A 14,272-nucleotide genomic window follows, 5' to 3' on the forward strand; every position below is an offset into this window, starting at 1 on the left:
TTTCCTTTCCTTTCCTTTCCTTTCCTTTCCTTTCCTTTCCTTTCCTTTCCTTTCCTTTCCTTTCCTTTCCTTTCCTTTCCTTTCCTTTCCTTTCCTTTCCTTTCCTTTCCTTTCCTTTCCTTTCCTTTCCTTTCCTTTCCTTTCCTTTCCTTTCCTTTCCTTTCCTTTCCTTTCCTTTCCTTTCCTTTCCTTTCCTTTCCTTTCCTTTCCTTTCCTTTCCTTTCCTTTCCTTTCCTTTCCCTGTCCTTTCCTGTCCTTTCCTGTCCTTTCCTGTCCTTTCCTGTCCTTTCCTGTCCTTTCCTGTCCTTTCCTGTCCTTTCCTGTCCTTTCCTGTCCTTTCCTGTCCTTTCCTGTCCTTTCCTGTCCTTTCCTGTCCTTTCCTGTCCTTTCCTTTCCTGTCCTTTCCTTTCCTGTCCTTTCCTGTCCTTTCCTTTCCTGTCCTTTCCTTTCCTGTCCTTTCCTTTCCTGTCCTGTCCTGTCCTGTCCTTTCCTGTCCTGTCCTTTCCTGTCCTGTCCTTTCCTGTCCTGTCCTTTCCTGTCCTTTCCTGTCCTTTCCTGTCCTTTCCTGTCCTTTCCTTTCCTGTCCTTTCCTGTCCTGTCCTGTCCTTTCCTTTCCTGTCCTGTCCTGTCCTGTCCTGTCCTGTCCTGTCCTGTCCTGTCCTGTCCTGTCCTGTCCTGTCCTGTCCTGTCCTGTCTGTCCTGTCCTGTCCTGTCCTGTCCTGTCCTGTCCTTTCCTCTTCCCTTCCTTTCCTTTCCTCCTTCCCTTCCTTTCCTTTCCTCTCTTCCTTCCTTTCCTCTTCCTTCCTTTCCTCTTCCTTCCTTCCCTTCCCTTCCTTCCTTCCTTCCCTTCCCTTCCCTTCCCTTCCTTCCTTCCCTTCCTTCCCTTCCCTTCCTTCCTTCCCTTCCTTCCCTTCCCTTCCTTCCCTTCCCTTCCCTTCCTTCCTTCCTTCCCTTCCCTTCCTTCCTTCCTTCCTTCCCTTCCCTTCCTTCCCTTCCCTTCCCTTCCCTTCCTTCCCTTCCCTTCCCTTCCCTTCCCTTCCCTTCCCTTCCCTTCCTTCCCTTCCCTTCCCTTCCCTTCCCTTCCCTTCCTTCCTTCCCTTCCCTTCCTTCCTTCCCTTCCTTCCCTTCCTTCCCTTCCCTTCCCTTCCCTTCCCTTCCCTTCCCTTCCCTTCCCTTCCCTTCCCTTCCCTTCCTTCCCTTCCTTCCTTCCTTCCCTTCCCTTCCCTTCCCTTCCTTCCTTCCCTTCCCTTCCCTTCCCTTCCCTTCCCTTCCCTTCCCTTCCTTCCCTTCCCTTCCCTTCCCTTCCTTCCTTCCCTTCCCTTCCCTTCCTTCCCTTCCCTTCCCTCCCCTCCCCTCCCCTCCCCTTCCCTTCCCTCCCTCCCTCCCCTCCCCTCCCTCCCTCCCCTCCCCTCCCTCCCCTCCCCTCCCCTCCCCTCCCTCCCCTCCCCTCCCCTCCCCTCCCCTCCCCTCCCCTCCCCTCCCCTCCCCTCCCCTCCCCTCCCCTCCCCTCCCTCCCCTCCCCTCCCCTCCCTCCCCTCCTCTCCCCCTTCCCCTTCCCCTTCCCCTTCCCCTTCCCCTTCCCCTTCCCCTTCCCCTTCCCCTTCCCCTTCCCCTTCCCCTTCCCCTTCCCCTTCCCCTTCCCCTTCCCCTTCCCCTTCCCCTTCCCCTTCCCCTTCCCCTTCCCCTTCCCCTTCCCCTTCCCCTTCCCCTTCCCCTTTTTCTTTCTTTTCTTTCTTCTTTTTTTCTCTGTAAATTCTTGAATACCTGCCTGTGTTCTGGTATATTCTGTACAGGGCAGTCAGCTTCAGTTGTCCTTGGGATTGCTAAATTCTGATCATATAGAATTTTCTATGATAAATTGCCTTATGATAATCCAGGTATTGGAACCAAGCTGGCATGTAACACAAACCGTTACCTGAGATTACTAATGGTATGACCAGAAATCAGAGCTTTTTACAAACTAATCTATGTAATAACATTTTGATGCTTATGCTATTGTTTGTTTTTGCATCTTGTTAAAATGGTTTGCTTTGACAATTAAAACTGTACAGAATCTACAGGAATGAGTCCAGATTAAATGGGAATCAGAACATTGTACTCCTGCATTGGGGCAGCCATTAAGAAGCAGTATAAATTTCAGGGGGTCTTTTAATAACTTAAGGATCTACAGAGACTTTTTATTTTTTTCTTTATATATTTGTTGTCTTTCACATAAGAGTTATGTATAAAATTAGCTTGTTACTTTTTTTTTCTTTTACTTTTACTTTTATTTATTTATTTATTTATTTATTTATTATGTGTGTGGTACAAAACAGGGCTGCCATTATTAGGGGTGCAGACTTCAGCACCGAAATACTTTGTTTTAAGTGAGAGACCTGTATTTTCTTTTCCCCTGCAACCCTGCCCACGTTTATAAGAGATATGAAGACTAAAAGTCCAACAGGTGTGGGAGCATCAGACTTTGTATGGATAGCTGTCTTTGCTTCTGTGCCTCTGTGGGTTGCTTTTTGCTTTTCTCAGAGTTTTGCAGGCCATGCATATTTCCATATTGCTACAAAGATATTGTTACCTGTATTCAGTTTTCAAAATAGCTTCAGCCTACCTAGCAAACCTCAGTCATTTTACCCCCTGTAGTGGTGTCACAGGACATATGACCAGCCCCTACTCTACCTTAAACATCCATTTTTACTTAGGTGGTTGGTGTGCTTACCCACTTTCACATTTTTATGCAGCTTGCTATAGCATTATACCTCTCCACAGATTATAATTAACATTACAGCCACCAGAAATGTTGATTTGCATTGTGGATTACTCCAGTGGCATGCCCTTCAATACATCACGAATATTAGTACAAAAAATTGACTAAAATTAAAAAAAGATTTTTCTACAGTAGCTATATTAAGGAAAGGGAAAGGATAAAAATAATTTAGAAGAATTCAGACCTATCTTGTTGAATGTTCAATGTCTGTATCTGACTTGTTAAATTTTAAAAATAGGCAATAAAGGGAACTACCTTCATTTGTAACACATTTTTCAAACCTCTTACAGAGCATTGTTCCAAGTAAGTCTGTTAAAAAGGTATCTGTCTTTTTCAGACAAGAGCAAGTCAGTGTTCTGTATCAGAACATACACATAGTGGAACCAAGATTAATCCAGCCGTACGAACATGTCATTAAGAACTTCATCAGAGAGATCAAGCTTCAAAACACAGAGATGGAAACCTTGGCCATCGCTGTCAAAAGGTATAGTGAGTTGTGCTTCCAGTTCAGTTATGCAGTTACATTTTTCTCTATCACACTTTCTTGGATTAAACTACTGGAAGTCAATGCCAAATATGCCTGAGTGTTTTCATAAACTGAGTTCAAAAGTTAGTTTATATGCACATGTGCATAAACATTCCCTGTTCATACTTTGGATAAGGTCTATCTGTGTTCTTATGTTTAATGCCTTAATGTATTTTGACTCCTCTTCCATGCCTGTACCTTTGAGGTTTAGCATACTCTCCCATTACAATTTCATTTGAAAAAATGTATTTTTGCTTCTCCTGAGCTCAGGACAGAGATTTTCTATGTGTCGGTGCTGCAAGTTGCTGCAAGTAGTTATCCTTTTGAAGTCTCTTTATAGAATAACCAGAAGGGGCTTTTATCATTGTAACTTCATCTTCAAAATATGATGTGCTGTCTTTCATATTAATCATCTGCTGTCAGTTATTATTTAAAATCTAATTAGCCTGTATTTTCAAATTAATTTGTGATTTGGGTTCCCAACCACACCAGTTTCAAGGTCTGGGCAGTGCTCAACTGTTTCCATGTCTGTCTGTCCAATTTGTTTCAGTGGAAGCCAGCAAATGTGTTCCACATAAGTTTTTTTGTCAAGACACAGGGCAAGTCTTAAGAGAGTATTTACTTTTAAATTTTAGAGCTCAGGATAAAGCGGCAGTTCAGCTCAGTGAGCTGGAGGAAGAGATGGAACAACGGATACAGGCTGCGGAGCATAAAGTTAAAAAGGAAGTGAGTATTTTGTATTTACACAATTTCATAATGACCAAACTCTCAGTGGATTTATGCAGGATTGATGGCCAGGTGTGTCTTTGATGCTGATCGACTGGCTCAAAGCCAATGAAAGCAGGGCCTGGATGAAAAGAAAATATCCAGGAGATGGGAAATGTATTCTCTTAATGCTTCTCAAAGGGGAATGGCTGCTCAGATGTAATAAACCAAGAAAAAAAATCTCTTTTTCTTTGGTAAGAAAATAGTGATGTAAAGCAGTTTATTTCTGAGTCCAATATTGGAAACAGGATAGAAAAAATGACCTTTCTCCAGAAAAGAATGTAATTTAGTTCTAGTAACTAATAGATGAATTTATGTGGAAATTAATACTTAAATCATTTGTTCCTAATTTGTACATCTGACTGGAGCAGTGACCTTTCTTTCCCCTGTTGTTACGTTCTGGTTCTGCAATCTTATTTTAAAGACTTCTAGAGGAGAGAGGTGTTCGTGATGATAGGGTGTGACAGTCGTGACCTCTTGAAGTTGATAGGATATTCTCTGTTTCAGTGTACTCAGGTTTTAGCCTTTGTTTCAGCCCACTTGCAGTCTTGATGGCAAAGTACAAGAACCCTCTTCCCCTTTCTTATTGAAAGATATAATAAAACTGCACGTGCCTGTGTAATCCTAAGCAGAAAGCAATACAGGAAATCCACCCTACCTGTCTTGTCTGGTTCATGTTGAACTGTTACTAAATTCATGTATGATATACCAAACTTTGTACTATATGTAATATGAGCTGTTGTTCATGCAAAGTATTCTTATGTGGGCATAAGAAATTCACTGGTTAAAACATAAACTCTGGTTATTGTCATTACTTTGGTAGGATGCACCGTATACTGAACCTCTGTATATTTGGTATATATTCTTTCATCAAAGTATTTGCAGGATAAGAAGCAAGAAAGTGCAGTCAGCCAACTTGCTGATTTTAAATGTCTCTTAGTAAATGATCTGTGAAAGTAAAAGGTGTTCTGACAGATTTGCTTCAAACATTGTCTTTTTCTATACAGGAGGAAAAATTCCTACTGTGGCATCAAAATCTGTTTTCCTAGTAATGAAATACAATGACATAAAAATGTTATAGTCCCAAGAAAATAGCATATCATAATATATTTAACAAATTATAATACAGGTCTCAGTACAGAAAAACTTGCCATTTCCAAGGAGAGTATGCATTTATATTTAGAAAACAAATAGGTTTGCTTTGGAAAATTTCTGTTCTGCAAAAAGTAGTAAATCACTGGAAAAAGTCCTGAAAAACTTCTTCCCTACTGTAAAAATATGACCAGGGTGTGCGCGTTTGTTCAATCGGAGGACATCCTCAATCACATACTATCTTTATGTAAAAGTCTGCTATCTATTATCTGAATGTAGTTTATGTTTCAGGTTCTAAAAAGGACCCTTTGTAGTTTGCAGTGCTTATGCTAGATCTGTTCTTTGGATTGAAGTGCCAAAGAAATGGCCAGGCAACAGCCCGAAGAAGTCATCGTGTTCTCAGATTGTTGCTGAGTTGCATGGATTGAGGTTTCACCTTTCACACCCAGATATCGAAGATGGGCTGTAACTTGTTTCCCACAACGTTCTTCTCAGTGCAGTCCTGAATGTTCACTGTAGCTCATAGCTCTGCATACTCCACCTACTAAAACACCCTGAGAGTAAATGTAAGGTATTTACTTTGTGGGATTGTGCTAAACCATTAATCTTAGAGCTTGTACTCAGGGCTATTGTTTGCCAGAGTGATCTCACTCATACCACCGTGACACCTGCCTTTGCATGGTAGTATCTGCAGTGCGAGCCTATCCTCTATTTTGTTTCTTCAGGGGAAGCAAATAGTTACCAAGCAATACTTAGGAGTCCAGTATAGGTGCCAGAAGTAAGAGAATCCAGCCTAAGATGATTACTTTGACAAATTATCATTTTAACACACGGATGTCGGCATCTCAGGGAGGGAAGTACTGCATTCTGAGCAAAGTCCATGCATGCTTTTTCTGTGTGGAAGCACAGGCTGTCCTGCAAAAAAAACGCATTCACCTTGGTACCTGGGAGTACTTGGGGGGGGGGAGCTGAATGCATGCACATCTGCATCATTGGGCACATACCATTCTTTTCTCTGTCAATCCCAAACCCTTCTTGGTGAAACTTCCTTTCACAATTTCTTGGAATTAAAATAATATCCCCAATACTGCACTTGGTTTAAGACCAAGTACTATGTGAAACTCTAATGACTAAAGATGCTGTCATCAGCATACCTTTTACTAAACGTGGGCCTGTCATATTTAAACGCTTGCAAGGAAAAAAAGTCAAAGAAAGTATGTAAGTAACTGATGGTGGCACGGTAGTGCTATTACCAGCACGTTGTGTGCAAAACCCTGGAAGGCTACTTTGAAAAGGGTTCAGTGCCTTGACTTGCATGTCTGTGTGTGTGTACATACATCTGTGTAGGTAATACACACCTACATATATGTAAAAGTAAAATTTGAACACTCCTCTTTTGACTTTACTTAAGAGATTGAAAATGGTAAGCATAGGAGACTGAGAAGAAAGCAAGCATGGAATTGACCCATGTCTTCACTTCCAACTCAGTGTTTCATTTCTATGAATATTTCATAAGTGGACTGCAATAATAGAATCAGTATCAGTGGATTTTAAGAAAGGGTTGGTAGACAATGGAAAGACAAAATTACACACATTAATCTAATGAGAAAATGTTTGGCTTTCCAAATTGATGGATACATTTTTTAAAAAACATTGGAAACCTATGTCAGCTTTTAATAAGATAACATATTACAGGAGAAACGAAAAGCTGAAGAAGCACTAAATGAGTTGAAGCGCCAATATGATACTGAAGTTGGGGATCTCCAGGTGACAATAAAAAAACTTAGAAAGGTAAGTAACTTGAACTCACGGCTAGAATTTTTAAAGTGTTGGAAGAGATGCTGACTTTATGAAGTGCTTTCCCCAATACGGTTAATCACGATGTAGTTTTTTAATTTAATGTGTATAGGTAAATCACAACTTCAAATTACTTTTTGGGTTGTGTTGTGGTTCTGTGCTGTTGTATACATTTTGTGTAATTTAGTGAAATACTTAGGAAAGAGACCAAATTGCCAAATTCTATTGCTGAATGATTTTCTAGGTCCATGAAGATATTAACACTGCAGTTACCTGTCTTGTTTTTGATACATCAGAAACAGTCTAATATATTACCACTAAGTATTTCTAATTAATAGACTTAGATGAAATTGTCAATCCAAATGTACTAATTCACTATATTAGTACACTGCTATTCACTAGTGGTTTTGTCATCTATTGCATTTCTTTCAAATGTTAAAAATCTTAAAAATCTTAAAACATCTTATAGAAGACCAGAAAATTTTGAAATAATTTTTGGAATAATGCTCCCTACTCATGCAGCTGGGAATACTATGGGTTTTAAAAACTTCAATAGCTGTAACACACTCTAGGGGTTATTTAATATCATTTCCATTAAGTTTTACATATTTTGAATGAGAATAATCAAGAATGTACATTAATTGAGTGTTTTTTTTTTTTACCATCCTAGCTGGAGGAGCAGTCCAGAAACATAAATCACAGGGAAGATGTGGTTGAACTGAAAAAAAGAATACATGATATGTTGCTGGTAAGAAGTGATTATCATTAGATATTAATTTAGCCTCAATTTTATGCTTTTTGCAATAGATTGCTTTTTTCCCCCCACATTTAATGCTATTTAATAAAATAAATTAAATGAATAATTTAATGATTAAGCTAAGAGATAAACTTTTAAGGTTGTTGATATGTGTATAGAGATCTTTAACTTGGAAAAAAAAATAACAGTTCTATATAGATGCATGCACATTCTAGGTTTTACATTTAGAAATGGCTTGAAATGACATAGCCCCATTTATGTACGACTATGAAATCCAAAAATCAAAATCCATTGTGGCTCTTGCTTATAACTTTACAGATTTCTCTGATGTTTTAGAGTGCTCCTCTTCTCTTTCTTCCTCTCTGCTGAGATTTCCTAGTGTTTCATTTTTATTTGATTATGATGGCTTTTATTTAAGTATTATAATATGTCAGCATTTTATGGAGATGATTATGACAGCTTTTATCTCACATCTTCCTTTTTTATAGGAAAATCAGAAACTTAAGAAAGATCTCCTAGAAGCACAGACAAATATTGCTTTTCTACAGAGTGAATTAGATAGCTTGAAAAGCGAGTATGCAGATCAGACTTTAAACACGGAGAGGTAAGATCTTCCTACTTCATTATTTTCACCAGGAAAAAAAATCTTTTATCTGATACAGTTACTAGGTAAAGCTGGTAACTTATTTTCTAAATTTGCGGTAGGCAGGTACATATTTGACACCATGACTGTTACTCACTTTGCTTATCAGGTCTCTGAGAGAGCAAGTTCTGAACATGATGCAAACTTTGATAATTGTTCAAGGAAGCCCATTGATTTTACTGGGGCTTCAGTTAGGAGTAAAAGTTTTTTCCTCCATGACTTGCACTCTGATGTGTATCTCTGTGAATATTAGGGAAAATAGTCTTGGGAGCCTCCCACATTCATCTCAACCATTTTTTCTGAGAGCAAACGAGAGCTGCTTCTAGATTTTCAGGGTAATTTAAGAGTCTTTATAACAGTGTCAATACACTGTTACCTTCATAAAACACAAAAGGTATTTCAGTGAGTCACCTCATATGATTTCGTTGATTTTTTTTTTTTTACTTTTCATTCACAGTCTTTGTTGAGATTTACTTGCATAGATCAATTAAGTTACCAAGTTACTTGTTTTGTGTAAAACTGCTTTTAACAGAATTCAGCAAGGATGTAAACATAGCAAAACTGAATTCAGAATTATCTTGAAAAATTATCTTCCTTCCACCCCCTCATCACCTTTATAAATGTTAGCTGTTGAGTGTAGCCCTCTGCCAAGAGCAGTATAAAAATAAAAGAAGGTATTCTGTAAAGTATAACTTTTTTTTTTTTTCAGAGACCTAGAAATGATCCGTGAGTATACTGAAGACAGGGATAATCTGGAAAGACAAATTGAGATGCTTCAGTAAGTCCTCAGTAATTCAGATTTTATTAACAAGCTTTGTCTCAACATAGTCATAGATAAATATTTTTGTAGTTCTGAAAAAGGCTAGTATGAGATTTGGCAAAAATAGCAAGTAAAAGTACCAAAATGGCCTCAGTGCTCATTGAAGGTAGTCTGCTGATCTTTATTATTTCATCTTAAGTTTGTGTTCCTCTATACTCAAGTCAGATAATAATGAGAAGATACTGCTATGGCATCTAAGTTTTGTGTTTCTCCTTGATGTTTTTGTTTGAGCTCCTCTTTTCCTCAAAAAAAAAAAAGGCCTATCAATACTCACTTTGAGAAGGCTGAATCCATTTGGAATGGCATTAGTTGCATTTTCCTGATTCTTATTTTTAGCTTAAAGTAATTGTGCACCAGACAACTTCAATACAATCAAGTTTTTGGTAGCCTACCCATGTTCTGTTTATGCATTCTAAAACTTCTGTTTTTTTCTTTTTTTTTTTTCATGCTACTTGTTATGTGGAGACTTGGAGAGTCATCCTGTGCCATTTGCTTTTAGACTGAGCTCTCCACTGACTCAGGCAGCCAGGAGGTATTGAATATTTATCCGGCACAGGTGGCAGCTTCTTGAGTTTAGTATTTGGTAGTGTGTCACAGTGGAACCACCAACATCTTTTTTTTCCTTTTCCTTTTCCTATTTTTTTTTCTTAGTCTCACTGACTTTTATGTCTTTCTGATAAACTGAATGAGATTTGAGTCTATCCATACTATTCTAAATATCATTACTTTGGCCCCTTTTTTATTGACTTTTCTTCTCCAGTAACTCCCAGTCTTACTATTATCTGGAAAGTAGTAAGTGTATGTAGTACTATACAAGGCACACAGAGAGTTTTGCTTTCAAGGTGGATCACAATGAATAGTTTGTTATATCTTTAGTTCATTCTTAATCACATTCTTTCTTTCAAGCAGCTGAATCACATCTGTGTTTAAAGTAGTCTCAGCAACACTTAAAGGATAGTTATGTTTTATTTCAGGAATGTCTGTATCAGTTTACTCCCCCATAGGTGTTTATTTGTGTGTGTCTTTCAACCCCTCAGATGACCACAGGTCGTAACATGGAAGTGAAACAGGGTTTCCCAGACTGCCACTGGAGGCTGAACTTTACAGTGCTTTATTTTATCAACAATCATTTGTTTATCTGACATCACAATTCTGGTCCCACATTACTCCTTGCTGTTCACCTAAAGAAGAAGAAAGCTTTTTTTTAAAAAAAGATGTGTTTTTTCAAATTTTTCTTTGCTATAAGTTATATATATATTTATTGTTCTTTGCTATACTCCTGCAAGTTAAACTATATTTCCTTGTTAGATCAGCTAACAGAAAACTACATGACAGCAATGACGGTTTAAGAAGTGCACTCGAAAACAGTTTTAGCAAGTTCAACAGGTCATTGGTATGTAATTATAAGTTTGTAATGTTATACTTTTAGCTGTAAGAAATAGTACACCAAATGCAAACTAAAAGACTAACAGGGACTGCTGGTAGTAGGCCCTCACTCAGGGCTATCGCAGTTGTACAGGCATCTGTTGTAACAGATGTAACACAACATCCTTCAAATTAGAGAATGGAAGGGCTGAAAGTCACAAAAAATCTACTCTATATTGCTATTTTGTGGTAATACTTATTATTATATTGTATTTGTGGAAACCTGCTAATCTCCAAAACTAGTAATCGGGTAAGCTCTTGCATCAACAAGAAAACAAGTAACTGTTTTAGAAGAATGAAGCCAGAATAATGGGCCCACAGAGAGAATATTGGCCAGGAAAGGGGGAAAATTGAATGGGGATTCAATTTGCTGCCATGCCCTGAAACGCATGCAAGGGAGGGAAACTACATCTCTGCTGGTGACATTTTCCTTCTTACTGTAGTAGTCAATGTGATATGTTTAATACTGAGATCTCAAACATGATATTTTCAAAATATTGAGATCTCGAAATCTCATAGCTATAGTTAATGAAATAATCCTCTTGGAAATTCCATCGTCTTGTGATTGAGTGTGGCTAGCAGGTCCAGTATTATGGCAACAGTGGAGCCTAAATAGTAGATGTAGTGGACCTTTTGGCATCCAGTCATATTTAAAGGATGATGTTTAGTTAAAAATAAGTGGTTGGATATACATGAAAATATACAGTACTAATTTTGATGATTGATGCTTTTATCATGATGAATGTAGATGCTTACCGTATGTTCATCAAATTTAAGCATTTGTTATGTATCTGTCTCAGCGGTTAGCAAACACCTCACCAGGAAGTACCATTTCTAGAAGCAGTCCCAAATGCAGTGGTGGACAGTCTCCTCTAAACCCACGATATGACAGGTAAGCCAGGTTTGCTTTTACTAAGTTTAAAAAGACTAGGCATCACAAATGTCTTAGAAAATCAAATATTGTCAAATAAGAGAGAAAACAATTCTTCCTGATTCAAAATAAATGTGGCCATAGCATAAGATCCAAAGTACAGTGAAGTCAAATGGAATCTTTTCAGTGATTTCAGCTCAGGAAAACTCTGTTCAGTGGTAATGGTAAATTGCAGAAAGTTCAGACAGCCTTTTGTTTAATCTTAGATTATTTTGTTGCTAGTTTTATTCTTAATCTCCCATCCTTGTCTGCAAAAAAACAAAAATCTACTGAGGACCTCTATTACCTGGCCTCCTCAGTACTTAGGAAATAAGACAGGTTTGTTCATATCTTTACCCTATGTGTCTGTTTTTTTTTCCTGTAATAATTATTACAAAAGTATATAGGCCTAATTTTTCAGGAGAATAAACATCCTCATCTCCCAGTGACATGCAAGAATAGTGAATGCATTTGGATATTAACAGGATAAAAGCCACAGAGAACAGGAAGTTATCTAAACACAAGTATCATATTTGGTCAGAGCTTTATTGGTTTTGTACCTAATGAATGCAAGTCATTGATCAGAACTTCCTCTGATCATTGCAGAGACTCTCATTGACATCACTGGGCACTGGGTACAACTTTGAGTGCTCTAGGTCATGCTATTTTGTGAAACTTTTGGTTTTGTTTTGTTTTGAAATAGCTGGAATTGCTGTGTGTGTCCTTACTCAAATGATAGATTATTTTGTCTTACTGTTCTTTTGGTATTACTTCAAACACTACAGAGATCTCTGTTTAGAGTTCTTAGTAGCCTGTGTTTTATATTTTGCCAGTGGGATTAAAGTCTTTGGTAGTGATTGAATTGTCTTCTGCTTCACACTAATAATATCCACATTCATTCAGTACTGTTGCTCTGCTGTTTCCATGTGTTTGCAGGCTATAAAATTTTGTTTGTCACAGAATGATTCCTTCTGCTGAACGCAGATAATACCAATTTCCCTCTGTTGGGGAATTTTGTGAGAGCCAGCCGTTACTAAGTTGCATATTAGATTGAGTAATCTTCTGAGGTTAGGGAAGGAATTACTAAAATATCTTTGGATGTTAGTGTTGTCCTTCTCTGAGAGTATTTATTAATAACTGCTACTTGGTGCAATCACAGTATCACAGTCTCACAGATTTCTAGGTTGGAAGAGACCTCACGATCATCCAGTCTGACCTCCGACCTAACACTAAGTACTCCACTAAACCATATCGCTAAGCTCTACATCTAAACGCCTTTTAAAGACCTCCAGGGATGGTGACTCCACCACCTCCCTGGGCAGCCCGTTCCAATGCTTAATAACCCTTTCGGTAAAGAAGTACTTCCTAACATCCAACCTAAAACTCCCCTGTCGCAACTTTTGCCCATTCCTCCTCGTCCTGTCACCAGGCACGTGGGAGAACAGGCCAACCCCCACCTCTTTACAGCCTCCTTTAAGGTAACTGTAGAGAGCGATAAGGTCGCCCCTGAGCCTCCTCTTCTCCAGGCTGAACAAGCCCAGCTCCCTCAGCCGCTCCTCGTAAGACTTGTACTCCAGACCCCTCACCAGCTTGGTCGCCCTTCTCTAGACTCGCTCGAGCACGTCCATGTCCTTCCTGTAGCGAGGGGCCCAAAACTAAACACAGTACTCAAGGTGCGGCCTCACCAGAGCCGAGTACAGGGGCACAATCACTTCCCTAGACCTGCTGGCCACACTGCTTCTTATACAAGCCAGGATGCTGTTGGCCTTCTTGGCCACCTGAGCGCACTGCTGGCTCATATTCAGCCGACTATCAACCAATACTCCCAGGTCCTTCTCGGCCAGGCAGCATTCCAGCCACTCATCTCCCAGCCTGTATCTCTGCTTGGGGTTGTTGCGCCCCAGGTGCAGGACCTGGCACTTGACCTTGTTGAACTTCATACAGTTGGCCTCAGCCCATCGGTCCAGCCTATCCAGATCCTCCTGCAGAGCCTTCCTTCCCTCGAGCAGATCGACACACGCACTTAGCTTGGTGTCATCTGCAAACTTACTGAGGGTGCACTGGACGCCCTCATCCAGGTCATCAATAAAGATATTAAAGAGGACCGGCCCCAGTACCGAGCCCTGGGGGACTCCACTAGTGACCGGCCTCCAACCAGATTTGACTCCATTCACCACAACTCTCTGAGCCCGGCTACCCAGCCAGTTTTTAACCCAACGAAGCGTACGCCAGTCCAAGCCCCGAGCAGCCAGTTTCTTGAGGAGAATGTTGTGGGGAACGGTGTCAAAAGCCTTACTGAGGTCAAGGTAAACCACATCTACAGCCTTTCCCTCATCCACCAAGCGCGTCACTTGGTCATAGAAGGAGATCAGGTTTGTCAAGCAGGACCTGCCTTTCATAAACCCATGCTGACTGGGCCTGATCGCCTGCTTGCCCTGCAAGTGCTGCGTGATGACCCTCAAGATAATCTGCTCCATGAGCTTTCCTGGCACTGAGGTCAAACTGACAGGCCTAATCCTAATCCTAATCCTTCCATTTTCATAAAAGTGAGAAATGCAAGCTCCTTTAGAAGAGAGTTTATGTGGCAGGAATAAAACTTACTCCTATTAGGTATGATTTAATAGTATGAAGGGAGATATAAATGTCCCCAAACCTGTTCATATTCAGTACTTTGTCTCCTGACATCAGGTCAGCATTAAGAGATACTGATTTGCATTCTAACATGTTCTAAGCAATTTATGTTAGTAAGTACATTTTTTTTCTTTTTTAGCTGCATAAT

The 14,272-nt window shown here is 39.7% G+C and overlaps 1 protein-coding gene across 1 annotated transcript in view; it reads left to right on the forward strand.

Annotated features, from left to right (window-relative positions):
* RASEF (RAS and EF-hand domain containing) overlaps positions 1-14,272 on the forward strand; it is a 44,673-nt gene that overhangs the window by 12,499 nt on the left and 17,902 nt on the right. Inside the window, exons 2-9 of the mRNA XM_048054463.2 lie at positions 3,096-3,242; positions 3,920-4,010; positions 6,837-6,932; positions 7,609-7,686; positions 8,184-8,299; positions 9,048-9,116; positions 10,467-10,551; positions 11,384-11,475. Of these exons, the coding sequence (XP_047910420.1) occupies positions 3,096-3,242; positions 3,920-4,010; positions 6,837-6,932; positions 7,609-7,686; positions 8,184-8,299; positions 9,048-9,116; positions 10,467-10,551; positions 11,384-11,475 (774 nt within the window). The remainder of the gene's footprint in view (positions 1-3,095; positions 3,243-3,919; positions 4,011-6,836; positions 6,933-7,608; positions 7,687-8,183; positions 8,300-9,047; positions 9,117-10,466; positions 10,552-11,383; positions 11,476-14,272) is intronic.

Source organism: Anser cygnoides, chromosome Z (assembly GCF_040182565.1).
Source record: "Anser cygnoides isolate HZ-2024a breed goose chromosome Z, Taihu_goose_T2T_genome, whole genome shotgun sequence".
In the NCBI taxonomy this organism is placed as follows: domain Eukaryota; kingdom Metazoa; phylum Chordata; class Aves; order Anseriformes; family Anatidae; genus Anser; species Anser cygnoides.